The sequence below is a fragment of the Myotis nattereri genome, assembly GCF_964212035.1.
Source record: "Myotis nattereri genome assembly, chromosome: 5".
Taxonomy (NCBI): Eukaryota; Metazoa; Chordata; class Mammalia; order Chiroptera; family Vespertilionidae; genus Myotis; species Myotis nattereri.
In genome coordinates, this window is record NC_138080.1 from 13366533 (window position 1) to 13383217 (window position 16685).

The following is a 16685-nucleotide window of genomic DNA, read 5'->3' on the forward strand; positions in this document are numbered from 1 at the left end:
GGGTGCCTTATAACAAACTTTCTGTCACTGTAGATACTCCTTTTCAGGCATGAAAAAGGGGTTCAATAGCAGAAGCTCATTCAACCTTCAAGGGCCTATGTCTTCAAATAGCAAAATTGAGTTTAGTGTAAAGGCATCTAACTCTTTTACTTCTTGGTTTGCCATAGATTGATTTTTTTGTGTGTGTTTCTCTCATAGACATGGAATTCAATATATGCTACTATTTTAATTAACATATTTAAAATTAATAATAATGAAAGGGAGAATTTATCATTTATAAGACACCTACTGTTTGTCAGACATTGCTATTCAGACATTTGTCATTTTGTTTAGGCCACTCAGGAGTCCAGTTGAGGAACAGCTAGGCAACCTTGATCAGAAAGAAATCCGGAGAAGAGGACAGACAGCTCTCTCTCTCTCTCTTTTTAAATAGATACCCCATCTATGATTTTCTGGAGGAGATTATGAACAATTAAAACTGAGGGTATTCAGAAGCCACAGTGTGAGCTGGTAATTTTATCCAGTTCACTAAAGTTCCTTTAAGAGATGAGAACCAATTAGACAAGGATGCCAAACTCATTGGCATCTCCTTTAGCTGTCATGGCTTGCTCTCCTCTGAATGTGAGAATTCCCAAAGCTACAGCCTATGATATTTGCAATCAACCTCTGACTTGTGATCCTATAATCTCAATGCAGAATCAGGAATTTCCTGTCTGCCTTCTGGAGATAATACTGCCACTTAAGTTCTGGGATTCATGATTCTGTGCTCTCCTCCTCTCTAATTCCACCATCTGCCTGCAACCCCTGCCCCAAACAAGACCATAGGCATGGGGGCCTATAGTAGTGGTAGAACTTTCCACTTAGGTCTTAAGAACAATTACCCTCCCCTTAAATATTACTAATACACACACACACACACACACACACACACACACACACACACACAGGATTTGTGATCTAATTTATTGTTAGTTTTTTTTTTTTCCAACTATACCCTAAGACAAAAATGCTAAACAGATCAACAGAAATGATTTAAGGATAATTGCCTTAAATTAATCATTTATTGAAAAGACAATGTGATAACTTCAAATACTTCAAATAAGAAGTTAAAAAAACTCTGAAAATCTTGCATTGTGGTATTAAGAACAATCAATATGGATTTGAGGATTTAAATGTTTCTTCATAGGCTTAACACAAAACTATTTTTCTCTGTTATTCTCAATATTGTTTTAAATTATTTGCATCAAGAAACTTTTATCCCCCAGAATTGTGTAAATGGATTATTGGGTGTCTAAACAGTGTACACTGATGAAGAAATGTATGTGCATATGAGTACATATATATTGATATTATATTCTGGTAAACTCATTGTAATTACAATCTGTATTAAAATCATCTTTAAGGAAATTAATGTTCTAATTAATTTCTTATCTTCAAATGAATTACATTCTGCACTTATAACTTTGATCAATTTAAAATTCAATACTTTCAACAAATGTTTCTTTTTAAAACCTCATCAGAGGATATGTTTTAATGATTTGAGAGAGAGAGGATGTGGTGCGGGGGGTGGGGGAGAGAGAGAGAGAGAGAGAGAGAGAGAGAGAGAGAGAGAGAGAGATCAGTTGTTTCCCATAGGCGCCCTGACTGGGGATTGAATCCGAGACCTAGGTATGTGCCCTAACCTAGAATCAAACCCACTATCTTTTGGTGAGTGGGATAATGTTCCAACTAACTGAGCCACTTGGCCAGGGCTCAACAGATGGTTTGGATCAGCTTCTATGAGCTTGTTGCAGTTCAAGGCATTTTCACTGATGCTATGTCATTGAGTGACCTCGGCAGCCCTTTGAAGAGTGTGTCAACACCCCTATTTTACAGATAAGGAAGTGGAAGCTTTCTTAGAGAGTTTGAGATGCTGTAAAAGACTGGGTGGCTTATTAACAACATACATTTATTTCTCATAGTTCTGAAGGCTGTAAGTCCAAGATCAAGGCACCATGATTTAGTGACTGGTCAGAACCCACTTCTTGGTTCATAGATGGCTGTCTTCTCAATGTTTTTACATTGTGGAAGGGGCAAGGGAGCTCTCTGGGGGTCTCTTTTTAAAGGGCACTGATCCCATTCATGAGGACCCCACACTCTAAAGGCCCAAAGGCCAAATATCATCACATTTGGCATTGAGATTTAATATATGAATTTGAAGATGACAAACATTCAGTCTATAGCAGAAGCTTAGAGGAATAATAAAATGGACCTAAGACACACATTTTTACTACCTATAGACTTGATTCTTGGAACTTGAACTCAAGTCAAGTCCTTCTGCCAAAGCTCTACATGTCTAAGGGTAGAAGAGCCCTGAAAGTGGACAAACCTTGTATATTTAAAGAATTAACTCACTTCAAATAGATTCCATTTCCCTATGAGAGAGTTACATAAACCACTAGGAAAAAATAACTTGAGCCAAACTGGAACAACCAACCTATTTGTTGTGGAAACAAATATCCCTATGTTTTAATACACTGACTGGCAATAGAAGGCAGTGTGCCTGAAATAACTTTCCTTTTCCAGTGAATATTAAAGTTACCATGAGAAAAGTGTTTGCCACATTTTTGTACACTGCAAGCTGTTGTGATAGAAGAAATCATTTATTTTTTATCTGGATGATTTATTTTTCTCATGATTCAAACAGTGCCATTGCATGATTTTTAACATGTGAGGAGAGTTGTAAGCATATTAAATGAAAGATTTGTGGCATAACTCTTTATTTCTTTCAATCTGAAAACAAAGAAGGGAACACAGCAGGCCCTCCTTATAAATTGAGAGGGCCACAATGGGTGGATTTGAGGGGCAGTGTAGTTATAAAGGGGTTAAGAGTACATGTTTTAGAGCTGGAAAGTCTGGGTTAAATCCCATCTCTATTATTTACTCTAATGACCCAAAGAAAGTTGTGTGTGTTTTTTAAATGGTCTGTGCTTCAATTTCGTTATGTTTGAAACTTGAGAACTAATTAGCTTTGGTATTTCTCACAATATTTAAAATGAAATGACATTTTTAAGGCATTCTGCTGAAATGGAGATTGTATTTTTCAAAGGCTTAATGTGATTATAGCCAGGGGCTGATGGTAGTCAGAGAAAAGGTATTCCAATTTCCTAGACCCTTGGAGGTTTGTGCTTAGTTTTAGCTATAGTCTCTGTCACTGCACATATTTGGAAACATGAATTTCAAATTTGCTTCCTCTTTAAACAGTAGTATAACAATTGGTATTGACAACAAATTAGTGGATTCCAGAAGAAAAGATCTTTGTATCCCCAGGCCCAAGTCTACAATACATATTTAAGTTATTGAATCAATCAAGCAATTTGATACATTTATAAATGTCCACATGGCTTATCAAATGATGTTGTTCTACTATATTGAAAGAAGGAAAAACAGTGGAAGTGTCATTTGATTCTTTCCTTCTTGGAAAAAAGTGAGATGGTTGAAAATGAAGTTGGGAGCTGAAGGGACAAGTCTCTTATGCTGGCCTTGTGTCTGGAAGGGTGTTGCTGATTGATTCTATTATTTTGAACAGTGTGCCCTACTAAAAGGGGTTTCTAAACTCTGACAACTCAGAGGCCAGCACTGGCAAATGAGCTGGTTTTAGCAGTAGACAGAGGGATATTTTTACAGTAATGGCTATCTATTTGCAGGTACTTAATCTTACCATATTGATCCAGCTTCTGTTTCCCTTTCAGATAACAGCTCCCAGGCTCTTCTGTGGGGGAATGCTGCTGCAACACTGGGGTTAATCTTAGTGGGACTATCATTCAAAGTGCTGCTTCCTTTGCTGGCCCAGATGGCAGGCCAATGCTTGCTGTGTTTCAGAACTTCCAAAGAAGTGATTCCAAGTGTGAGTTTAGTGAGCCCTGTGGCTGCACGCCACTTTCTGCTACCTCAGTTCCTGGGCTGTCCCAGTTGGTCTTTCCCAGCACCTGCTTCTTTGAGTCTTCCATCCTGAGAGCTATCCTGTATCCTTCCAATGTTCTCTTTTTTATTTTTTAAATTCTACATAACTGGAGTAAGTTTTTGCTGATATTTAAAAATCCTGTTTCACCTGGTTGTCATGGATATTATTGCTTCTTAAAAATTAGTATTTTTACATAAAACATAAGTACAAGTGATATGAAGATACCAAATGACTAAAGGATGGGGAAAATCATTACAAATATTGACATTAGCAATGAACTTCCTGGTTACATTTAGAAATTAAAATAGGTATTTTGAAAAGCCATTTAGAAGAGTATCCAGGATTATATTACTAGGATGATCCTATTGATGAGAAAAATAAAAACTTGGAACAAATAATGTATTAATTAATAAATTATTAATAGTTTTCAAGGTCTAGAACAGATATAATGTGAAAAGGGATCTGTATTATTTCCTTGGTCAAGATCAGGCCTTTAAATAGAACAACAACAACAACAACAACAACAACAACAACAACAACAACACTTCAAGTGCTAATATCAGATAATCTATTTTTCTTTTTATAAGTGAGGTATTTTACTTATTTTTAACATTATTTTCCTAATTAGTAAAACACCTAACATGTAAATCTCCATCAATCATATCAAGAATCTGTGCTGCAGGCCCTCACGAGATAGCTCAGTTGTTGGTTTTAGCATCACCCTAATACGCCAAGTTGTGGGGTTGATCCCCAGTCAGGGCACATACAAGAATCCCCAATGAATGCATAAATAAGTGAAATAGAAAATTAATGTTTCTCTCCCCCCTCCTCCTTTCTCTCTTTCTCAAAAATCAATTTTTAAAAGAGAATCAGTGCTGCAGGTGTGTGTGTGTGTGTGTGTGTGTGTGTGCGTGTGTGTGTGTAAACCAGAACTAAACACCTGAGCCTGGATATCTCTTGTTTGTACATGTACTGTTATTTCAGTCTTATTTCTCCTGGACATTGTTATAAATCTCATGTAGTCCTTTGTGTCCCAACTCCAAGGAACAAGTTATGGCTCCTTTGCATGTCCCTCTTACCTTGAGGATCTCTGAGTTCTGGTTTGGGATGGAAATACCTGGAGATTGAAGACTTCTATCCCACCAATTTTACCTTTTTTATCTGATGCTTTTTTTTATTCCAAAACTATAATTTTGAAATTTGGGGTTGAAGGTTAGGCTAAGTAAAGATTTTGACACCTGAAAATGTTTTCAGTTGATTATGTTTCCCCAGAATTCACTCTCAGGGAAATACTGATAAGAAATGCAGGTTGTCTATAATCTCCCAAATAATGTACTCGTAGGAAAGGAAGAGCCAGGTAGTGAAGATTTCCCTTTGAAATGACATTACACCAGGCAATCAACTGTTTCCAATATGACCTTTATTGAGCAAGTACTGCTGTGACGTTTAGCATCAATCAACGAAAGGTTGCAAACTGTGCATGTCAACAAGGTTCTCCCATGAAAGAAAGTCCATTTTAAATGCACCAGTGAGGTAAACTTAATTATTCATATATAGCTTTCTTAAGGCTAAGAGAGTTCTGTGTTTCATTTATTTTTGGCTCAGTTTGTTCTTTGCATAATACATCTCAAGACACCCCCCCTGTGAGTGCCCCCCTTCCAGCAGTTTAGTAAATTGGCCAATTCCCCAGGTACATACAATATCATGCATTTGAACCCCCCAAAGACTGAGGAGGGAGCATCCTGAGCTTGCATGCAGTTCCCTCGTATTGCACAATGTAAAATACAATGTCTGGAACCCCCATGGGAGAACCCGTTCTATTTTGAAGCTGTCATTAACATGCATTTTGAAATTGTCATATGGCTTAACCTTTTGAATAGACTAAAATGACTAGTCACCCTGGGAGACTTCCTTTACTATGGCGTGTGAAGTGACCTTCTCTACCTTTTTAGTAGACACTAACTTCTCCTCAAAGCTCTCCTCATGCTCTTCGACCTTTTGAGTGACAGTGACAGATTTAGTGATATATTTAGTAGCACCATCTCCCCCTTCACTGGTGATTTTTTCTATTGTTTTGGTCACCATCACTTTTTCCTCACTTTTATCACCCCCCTTCTTTTCATCTGCTGGACTTAAGTCTAGGCCATTGGTGACAACACCTTTCTCCTCGTCTCCCCCACTGCCTTTCTCCTTCGTTTCCTGCTCTTCCTCCTCCTTTCCTTCCACCTCCCCATTGATGGCTATGTCTTCCTTGGTGGATTCCTTTGAGCCTTGATCACTGCCTTCCTCCTTGCTCCTTCCCTCCACTTTCTCCTTCTGCTGCCCAGGCTTCTCCTCCTCTTTGGCACCTTTCTCCACGCTCACCTTTACTGATTTGGTGATGGTCACCACCTCCTGCATGACTTCCTCCTTCACCGGGGATGCAGCTTTCTTCTTCTCTACCTCATCTTTCAGCTTCTCCTCCTTTTTCTCCACCTTCTCCTCCTTTTTCTCCACCTTCTCCTCCTTTTTCTCTACCTTCTCCTCCTTTTTCTCTACCTTCTCCTCCTTAGGAGCTTCCTTTGCTGCTTCTTTCTTTCCTTCCTCCACTTTCCCTTCTTCCCCTTTCGGCTCATCTTTCCCAGCTCCGGCCGATGGTTTTGGCTTCACCTCTTCCACTGGCGATTTCGGCATGGGGGACTTGGCCTTCTCCTGCTTTTCCACCGTGGCGTCTGCCACCAGCTCCACCTTCGTGACCACTTCTTCCCTCTTTCCCTCAGTTTTCTTCTCTTCCTTAGTGTCAACCTCCTCTCCTTCACCTTCTGCCTCTGTCTCTCCTTCTTCCTGCTCATCCTCTTCTTTTTCACTAGAACCTTCCTTCTCAGACCCCCCTTCTTCAGCTTGGTCTGATTTAGCGCCCTCATCTTCCTCCTCCTCCTCCTCCTCCTTGTCTCCTTCTTCCTCTCCTTTAGATTCAGGTGCGGTAGCTTTCACCGGAGACTTTTTAGTTGCTGCCACTTCGTCAGCTTCCTGTTCCTCTTCCTTTTCTTCCACCTCTTCTTCCTCCTTTCCTTTCATGGAAACTGCTAATTCCTCTGCAATGGCCGTCAGGGCCTCTTCCATTTCCGACTTCTCATCTTCCACTTTGGTTTCTTCTATGATCTCCTCGACAAATTTGTGTTGGACCTTTAGCTTGGGAGCCTCTACCTTGGTTTTCTGAATCTTACTGGATATTGTGATGGAGGGCTGTCGGTGTGTGTACAGTGGTCCAGTGATGCTTCCTGAAAATGTGCTAAATCTGGTCTCTTCACCTTCCAGCAGTTTTCTAAGGTGATAACCAAAGAAGACAAGACATAATTAAAACCACATTGGGCCTTCTGAGCTTCATTGCATAATGGGGAATGCAGTAGACACCTCTGAGTAAGAATAATCACATAAATAAAGGATTCCATCAAGTCGGTGTAATACCTGCTATCATTTCATTGGTATATTTTGTCATATTCAGTGACAGATACTCATGAGCCACTAGCCAATCCCCTGCTGCAGTAACTGGTCACTCCCAAAGGCCTACTAGTCAGACCCAGCCACCAAGTCCCCCGAGCTACATCAGTCCATTTGGTGCAGCATGAATATGTTGAAAAGCTTTGTAGTGGGCAAAAAAATCTTAGTGATCTTCCTGAGCATCGGAACTTTCAGGATGTATACTAAATATCTTTCAGCAAATATGATGTTAAAAATGTATTTGGCATATATCAGAATTCAGGCTATATCTATCTATATCTATAGCTCTATATCTATCTTCATCTATCTATAGCTAAGTACTAATTTGGGTGCATTAAGTTATAAATTGATCTGCAGTTTTAATCATGAAGTGTTTTTCAATGTAATTATTCTGTTTTTCTGAAAAGTAAGATACCTCTGTGGGTTCACTTTATTCTTATAAAATTATAATGGCCTTATTGGTAGTAGAAACACTGTTGAGTCAATTATTTTCTCCTGTGAACTTAAGCAACAGCAAGGCGATATCAGTTAGTAGGCCTATAATCTCTTCTCTCTTCTCTGGCTGTATATCTATATCTATAGATGTAAATTTATTTATATTATGACATATCTATAAATTTATATCTTGAGATCTAAATATATGTAGATATATTATATATCATACACAACCTGTATATAGACATATAATCTATATTATGCAGCCTAAGATAAACTATAATACAACTAAATTGTCTATATAGCTATATATACATATATACACACACACACATATTCTAATATATCAATCTATATCTATTCGCAGCCAGATGATGGCAATAGTAAGCTGTAACAGAGAAACAGAGACATTTGATGTATTGGTGTTTGTCCTTGACACTGTAAAATTGAAGCTGAAACCACTAGAGAAATATTAAATACTAAAACTAGTAAATATTAAATACTAACATGTTTTTGATTCAAACATTCGGAAAACACTTTTCACTAAAATAAAAAGTTTAAGCATAAGCATTGAAATTAATCTGAGATCCTCCCAAGCCCTTCCCGTAATTCATATCAATTTCAACTAATGCTTACTCTTTTAAAGCTGTATAAAACGTGGAAAATTCGCATTTGCAATTCTTTAGAATAATTTCTTTTTAATTAGAAAGGCAAACAGGCACCGATTTAAGACGCCTGAAACCGGCTTGCTTTACTGAAGTGGAGAAGGTTCTGTCAAAACAGCCTCCGCAGTGCGGTATTTCGATCACGTCCGCAATGAACACCGTACCTGTACGCAGCGATCTCAATATCCAGAGCCATCTTGACGTTGAGGAGATCCTGGTATTCTCGCAAATGACGGGCCATTTCCCACTTTGTGCCCCGAAGCTCATTTTCCAACTGCTGGATGGTGTCCTGAAACAGACACAGTCTCCCCATGACTCACCCTTCCAAAGGCAATTTCTTTCGCAAACCACTTGCTACCCCTCTCCCTTCCCCTCCCTCCTGCGCTCCTCTGACTCCCTCCAGCTCCGCAACCTTCTCGGATATTGTTCCCAGCCCACTCCCACCATTAACAAAATTTAAGGATTCTCAAATACACATAGGATTAATTAGACATTTCCTGAGCACATCATTCACTGAACCCAGTGGATCTAGAATACATTCGTCAGGGAGTAAACATGCATTGGGAAACCCCACCCCTGACCTGGCCCTTCCCCTCTGAGCCATTTGGGCTGAAGCTAATTTTCAGAGTTCCCCCCCCCCCCCCCCCCCCGATCATGCAGGCAAAGCAGAGAATTCATGCGTTTCTGCAGAAGTTATCTGAAAGTTGCTGCTTTGTCAACCACCCGAATGCATTCCTCCTATTTTAAATGTGCAAGCGTGCAAAAACTAGAACTGCCGCGGACAAGGAGCACGTTTTGAAAAGAGGTCAGTGCTCTCAGAAGCTGGGGATGGTGGGCGGGGTGGAATGTCAAGTGGTGGGTAGGGGCGCGGACGCTTTGCGCCTCCAACTTGGGTGCGCGAGCGCTGGCCAGCAGTCACCAGGGAGCGGGCGGAGAGCGCGCGGGGGCGCGTGCCCGAGTGTCGGGGGCGCGCGGCGCTGGCGCTGGCGCAGGCTGGCCGCGCAGCCGCGGTTCCTACCTGGTAGCTGCTGAGGTCGTGGTTGTGGCGCTCCTCGATGTCGCTGAGCTGCCGCTCCAGGGACTCCTTGGTGCCGCGCACCGACTCGAGCTCGATGCTCTTGGACTGCAGCTGGCGCCGGTACTCGGCGATCTCTTCCTTGGCGGAGCGGATGGCCTCCTTGTTCTGCTCGGCCGCCTCGGTGAGCTTGGCGTAGCGACACTTGAACCACTCTTCCGCCTGGTGCATGTTCTGGTCGGAGTGGCACTCGAGCTGGGAGCGGATTTCCTTCAGCGCCGACGAGATGTCCGTCTTCAGGTAGTCTTTGCGCTCCACGGTGATGTGTGACGCCTGGATCTGGGCCAGCAGGTCGGCCACTTCTTCCTCGTGATTGCTCCGTAGGAAGGCCACCTCGTCCTGCAGCGACTGCACCTTCTTGTCCAGCTCCACCTTCACCAGCGACGCCTCCTCGATGTCTTTGCGCAGCGCGCGGATGGCCGCCTCGGTGTCGTCGCGCAGCCGTGCCTCCTCCTCGAAGCGCTCCTTGAGCCGGTGGATGTCTTCCTCCAGGTGGTCCGAGTCCAGCTGCACCTGCGCCTTCTCGTGATTCACCATCTCGAGGGTGGCTCGCAGCTCACGGATCTCCTGGTCGTAGGCGTCGCCCAGCTGGGCGTGCGAAGCCTGCTTCTGCCGCAGCGCCTGGATCTCCGCCTCGATCTCCTTGTTCTGCTGCTCCAGGTAGTGCACCTTCTCGATGTAGCCCGCGAAGCGGTCGTTCAGCCCCTGCAGCTGCTCCTTCTCGTTGGAGCGGGACAGCTTGTAGTCGCCGCCCGTCGCGGAGACGCCGTTGAGCAGGGACGAGGATTGGCTGAAGTCGAGGCTGCTCTCGGCGGAGCTGAGCATGGCAGAGCTGTAGGTGAGGCGCGGCCCCAGCGCGCTGCGCTTGTAGGAGGAGGACACGGTGCTGGGCGAGCTTCGGGACCATGACTGCGAGCGGAAGCCGCTGGACGGGGAGCCGCTAAGGCGGCTGAAGCCGGAGCGGGTCTCGGTTACCCGCCGGTAGGCGGACGGGTTGCCCAGCGAGTCCAAAGTGTAGCTCATCTTGGAGGCCTCGGGGTGTGTGGCTGTCACCGCGTTCTGCCGGCCGTGCCGCAGCCCATTTATAGCCACGGCAGCGGGTCCCGGGCTAGGGCCCCGCCCCGCGGAGGCGGCGGCCGAGGAGGCGGGGACTGCGGGCACCCGGCCGGGGTGGGGGGTGGGGGGGAAGGGTGTAAAGACAGCCCAGCGGTGATTCAGCGCCGGCTCCGGGCTCCACGTGGGCCCGTGCCGCATCGGACCCCGGACTGCCGCTTTGGCCCTGCCCCCTCCCCCCAGTTCTCCTTTAGTCCTAGACCACTAGTCTCCCCTCAAGCCCCCTCTCCGCTCCTCTTCACTTTCGGGTTGCATTTCCACCCTCGGAGCCGGTATCCACAGAACGCCCTTTCTTTGTCTTTTCATTCTCCCGCCGTTAGGGCAGCTTTTCTCCCCACCCCACCCCCCGGCCACCTTGCTTTTTCTTAGCCCTCTGCACTCTTATCCCCATGGCTTTCTCTTCTTTTATCTTTTATCCATTACTTTTTCTTTACCCATTTTTCTATGCTTAATCACTTTTCCCTCTTTTTGGCATCTCTCCGCCCTCCCACTTTAAGCCTTCTTCAGTCCCCCTCTCTCTGCCCTGCTCTGAGCCCCACCCCCCACCCAGGACCTTTTCCTTGCCATTCTTTCCTTCTCCCCTCCCCCTCCTCGGCCCCTCCCCCCCCCCTCATTTCCCCTGGCCTCCCTCCCCCCACTCTTCCTCTTAAAGCTGACCGAGAGGAGCGAGTTAGGACTACAAGAAAAAAACAAAAAAGATGCTGAGGAACCATCAGCCTGAAGGCTTCGGGAAGCGAACAAAGAGGATGGATGGGCCGGGGTAGTTATTTGTGTTAAAAGTGAGATATGGCGCTATATTTCGCTTAACGTTTGGGGGACGGCCGCAGCTTCCACGGGGGCAGAAGGTAAGGCGCTTGTGCTCGCTATGGCGCCGTCAGCACCAAGGACAGCGCCCAGGCCGGTGCGCGCAGGGATTCTGCCTCCGGGGGTTTGTCATCCAGCATTGCCTGTCAGGCTGACCAGAGTGGGGGTTTCCTCCCTCTCCTCGCCCCCCGCCCCACCCTCGTCCCCACAAAGATAGTTAAACCCTATTTGTAGTGACTTTGTTTGCGGGAGTCAAGCTGGAATCGCACACTAAGATTTCTCTGCAATGCAGGGTTGGCACCATGAACAGATTGCAGATTTTGAAAACAACTAAAATTCATTAAACTTGTAGGCCAGTTTGAGTTTTCTAACATGATAGATGCATGAAATCAAGAGGGCCTAAAATTTGAAGGTCAAATATTCCTTGGAAAGAGAACTGTGAAATCTGCTGAGATGAAAAGTCCAGGGAAATATAGTTTATAAGTTTGAACACAAAGCATTGCCTTGTCGTCTTTCTGTTCAGTACTCCCTACAGGTAACTGCGATGATTGAAAAGCATATGAATTAATTTAAAAGTTGTCAAAACAGATTCACCACAACCTTGAGTAAAACCAGATATTTTTCTTCATTTAAAGTGTAATATATTTCCTTATTTAGATTTGAATGACTAATTTGGAATAGATTTTCCACATTTTTCCGAATGTTTCTTTAAACAAAGAATCTACATAGACTTCCTGCTGTCTGGTGCACTGCTAACTGTTAACATGTCTTTTGGGGGGTAATTCGGGGTAAAAAAGTTCAGATTACTGTAAGGCAAAGTGAGGAGCAGTAGGCAGGACTCATGACCATGTTTGCTGGGACAACAGACACAATGGTGGCTGAGAGAAACCACTGCTTATGAAAAGTAGAGACTCCAGACTTAATGTTTTCACAGCATGCTTTCTCTAGTCCTTGTTTTATTAAATGATAAGATCATGTCAATCAGTGAGTAATCAGAAAAGGCCTGGATTTCTAAAGATTTTTATTTTTAGATTTTATTTCTATAAGATCTCTTGGCCCACTTGTGTTTTAAAATAGCAGGGGTTAGTTTAGGGAGTTACTTTTGGTTCATTAATGTCAAACTGCAGTATTGCAGGCTGTGCGGGGGAAGATTGTTCTAGTTTCCTGAGGGATGGGATGGTTCTCTTTCAGGCAAAGAGAGCCGATGTCTCAAGCTGTTGGAGAGACACATGACAGAATGAGGGGACTGGCCTGTGAATATTGTAAAAACAGGGTTTTCTGGTTTCAGATAGAAAAAAAAAAGAAAAAAGAAAAAAAAAAAAGCCCTGCCTTTTTGTTCAGTACTGCCAGTCTCCAGACTGGACTCTGAGAAAGATGTGATCAGATAAGGCCAAAATGCTAATTATGCAGTAATTACTTTCTACTTTTACAAGTACTTGCTAATTACATAGTAATTATGCTTCGGTTACTTATTACTTTCTACTTTTACTAGTACTTGAAAAAAATAAAAGCCTTTGGCAATTTCATGGTGCATATGCACTTAGCGTACTTTAGGTAAAAGGAGCAAATGGTGAACCGGCAGGCTGCTGCTGGTAGTTTCCTTCAGACCTGTGAAAATGAAATGACTCTGCAGAGAGACATTTACAAGGGAACACATGTCTAACTTCACAATTAGCCTGCTTTGCCTTGTATTGAAACTAGCTCAGAAATTGTTAAGCTTCCAACGGGTTACAGAAGGAGGAAAACATTGCGTACAAACAAAACAAAAGCCAATTACTCAAGCTAAATTCAGTGAGTGTCTAGACTTCATAGCTTTAATTGTAACTTCAATGCCACACGCAGTATATTGTTCAGTCTGACCACAAAAGGATAATGCAGAGAGTTATAACAGACACCTTACTAAGGAAAAAAAGTTCTCATGGCTTTAAAAATGATGGATCCAGTTCCACATTTATCAAAATGTTTTATTTTTGTATTAGACTTCACACTTTAATCACCGTGTTTGAAGGTGACTTGAAGGTTATGCTCATTAGTGAATGTATTATAAAAACTTTTAAAAAAATCTATAACATTTTCCATCTTTGTCTCATATTTTTGAAGAACATTTATCATGCTAATATTTGTCATAGAAAGAATGTAAAGCTTTGCTTTTACTTTTTTTTTTTTTTTTTTACCATGATGACAATAAGGCTATGGAATCTTCTGAAAGTATTAACAAGAAAGGAAAAAAGCATAAGGATTTATCTGAATTTACAGCACTGTTGAGTTTGACTCTAATACTTTTATAATTTATTTTAAATAGTAATCACACATGATTTGGATATAAATTTAGAATTATACATTTATAATGAAATTATCTCGTAATTGTTGTCCCACAAGTTACAGTGTGTTTTGAATCACTTTCTAGGGAAATACAGAGCATACTGTGTGTTCCTTCAGTAGATGAAGTGGAAATGTTAACTTCGTAGTGAAGAGATAGCTATTCTGAAGTCTTACCTTATGATAATGGTAAAATATCCTTTGCATAAGGGGCTTCTTCATATGGGTTTATTGGGCCCAAAAATATGGTTAGAAAAATGAAGAGTTGGGCATTTTCTTCCTTCTTCCCATATTGCCTTAGATTTTAAAGTGTTCACTTTTGATACATAAAAATACAAAGAGGGGATGTGGGAGCCGGGCAGCAAGCAAGAAGCTCTGGATGAAAGACACCACTGTCAAATTGGTAGGTTGAATCTAAGATTAGATTATCTCCCTTTTCCCCAATTTACTGTGCTGTCTTAAACCTGATCCTCTTGCCTGGGAGCTGATGTTAGAACGCATGACGAACAAATATAAACCAAACCTCTGCTGATTAGTTAAGGGGTTGATGTAGGGAGCTAGGAACTTGGTCACCTGGAGTTGGACCATAAGGAAAGTGAAAACTATAATACTTATTTCTACTTGAGCCTAGGCATGTCAAACTTTGAAAGCAGATTTGACTTTTGTTCTTTTTTTAATTTAAGGTGTTGAAAGCAAAATAACAATATTCTCAGGGAAGAAAGGCTGTATTTTTGTCAGGAAAATTGGGACGTATGTGTCCTCATTGTCTTTAATTAAACCAAGTCCATTTGAACCCCAGTGTTCTCTTTCTAATATTAACCACTGACGTGGTGCTTGTTTCCCTTGCCAAAATTTTTATTCATTGAATATTGCCTTATATTTCTGTCAGTGACTGTTTTTATAAAAAGTTAAGTGAAGTATTTAAAAAATTAAAAACATTTCATATCTGTATGTTGTTTCAAACATAAGCTTAATCGGTTTTTGAAATCTTATATCTGGAAATTTCATGTTTTAAGGAGGAAAGATTTTGCTTTCAGCTTTAACATAGCTTTTCTTTTCTTTTTTTGCTGTGTAATGCCTTCACCTCACCACCTGGAATCAGTTCTGTAAAAGCCAGAGGAGGAGGACTTAGAATTAAAAAATATATTTAAGACGGCCCTTTAAAAAGAGATTCTAAAAATAAAATTCAGTAGGTGCATAATAAAACAGTTGTGCTTATTAATTTTCAGCATGATTTTAATTGGACACGTTGGCTTTATCTGTAAAGGGGCAGATCTTGAGATATGCACTTGGATTTCTAAAACCCTGCATTGCTCATAACTTTGCACCAGTGCAGCCATAGAATATTTACAGCATGTTTTATCCCAAGCGGACTAAATCCTGACTTAGCAAGGGACACATGATTTTATTAGAAACTCTTAATGCAAATGAGCTTTGTAAAACTAGAGCAAATCAATGATCTATTATCTTCCAACCAAATTTCTGAGGAAAGTTAAACCCAAGGACATAAAACACAGTCAGAAAAAAAGCCCCAACTAATAATGAAGTTTCATTGTTCCAGGGTTGGGTTCTTTCTTCATGATCTCGGCAATTGGAGAAGCAGTGTTCTTTCAGAATCCTTGGAAAATGGGTTCACGCTCAGAACTATCTCTTTTTACTTAGATTGCCATGAACATTATATAGTTTAGAATATTTTTATTCACTTATTTTTTTTGTTAAAACTAACATGCTTAGTGTGGCAATTTATAAAATACAGAGACACAGTAACTATTTTCTTCTAGTTTTTTCTCTGTAATTTAAATGTAGATGGATCTTTCTTTTTATATATAATTCCATACCCTGCTTTGTAAAATAGCTATATCCGAGTATGCAACTTGCTGTCTTAGAGGAAGGAATGCGGTACTGTTTGCCATGAGACCGGGGTTTCAGCCAACTGTTTGACTTTTACTTTCTTCTGTAAGAAAATATTTTAGAGCCCTTTAGATCGAGAATGGTAAAATAATAATAACAATTAATAATATAATGGAAATGATACTGGACTGAGAAAGCCTAATTGGGTCTGTGTATTAATTTCTCTCTGTCTATGCCTTTTTCTTTCCTTGCATTATTGAGAGCAGTGTCATTGTGAAGTTTAAGGTGGTGATGTGACAGTCGGAAGTGGTGACCTGTAAGCTGGCCGAGTCAGGAGTGAATTCTGTGTTCCTTTACATTTAATTGTACTCTGAATCCCAGAGCCATCACCACTACCACCACCACGGATATTACATGTGAATAACACTTTACATCAAAGAAGCAAAACAAACAGAAAAAAACCACCTGTTAGCACTGGTAGTAGACAGGGTAGAATGCAAATTATGATTTCCATTTTATAGCTGATGATATTAATTAAGAGATTTGCCCACAGCTACCCATCAGCTAAGTGGGAAAGACAGGACCAGAGCTCATATCTTCTGACACTAGTGCTAATATATTTTTTTAATTCCTTTAGTAGGGCATCAAAGGCAGTCTCAATCAGCATGCTAAAAAAAGTAGGTAGATTTTAGTATAACATAACTGGTATTTATTAAGTGCATACTAGGTGCCTATCACTATGCCAAGACTTTACTGGATTGTCTAATTTAACCATCACAATCCTTTGAGATGGCACTATTATTACCCCAGTTTGTAGAAAAAGCCATTGCGCATTCAGGCACATAGAGGCTAAGTTCCACACTGCTGGGGAATGGTGGAGTTGAGGTGTGAGTCCAGGAATGTTGGGCTCTGAGGGAGGATGACCTTCCCCATGGTATGACACTGCTTTGAAGGCCACGCAGTCAGTCTTAAAAATTTTATTTAAATGCTAATAGTTTCA

The 16685-nt window shown here is 41.7% G+C and overlaps 1 protein-coding gene across 2 annotated transcripts; it reads right to left on the bottom strand.

Annotated features, from left to right (window-relative positions):
- Window positions 1-5344: 5344 nt before the first annotated feature.
- NEFM (neurofilament medium chain) lies at window positions 5345-10717 on the bottom strand. Of its 2 annotated transcripts, XR_013996015.1 has the most exons (4): window positions 9542-10717; window positions 8688-8812; window positions 5756-7247; window positions 5345-5437 (listed from the first exon to the last, which is right to left on the bottom strand). XR_013996015.1 is itself a non-coding variant. In XM_081091795.1 (3 exons), the coding sequence occupies exons 1-3, from the start codon at window positions 10619-10621 to the stop codon at window positions 5834-5836; spliced, it is 2619 nt and encodes an 872-aa protein (XP_080947921.1). In that variant the 5' UTR covers window positions 10622-10717; the 3' UTR covers window positions 5345-5833. The 2 variants fall into 2 exon arrangements, 1 of the variants encoding a protein (XP_080947921.1); XM_081091795.1 differs by having other exon boundaries at window positions 5345-7247.
- Window positions 10718-16685: the final 5968 nt, after the last annotated feature.

Coding starts and splice junctions, on each gene's coding strand:
- NEFM (XM_081091795.1), bottom strand. CDS start 10,621: ATGAGCTACACTTTGGACTCGCTGGGCAACCCGTCCGCCTACCGGCGG. Junction 8,813..9,541: donor ACGACCTCAGCAGCTACCAG/GTAGGAACCGCG, acceptor TGTCTGTTTCAG/GACACCATCCAGCAGTTGGA. Junction 7,248..8,687: donor ATTGAGATCGCTGCGTACAG/GTACGGTGTTCA, acceptor TTATCACCTTAG/AAAACTGCTGGAAGGTGAAG.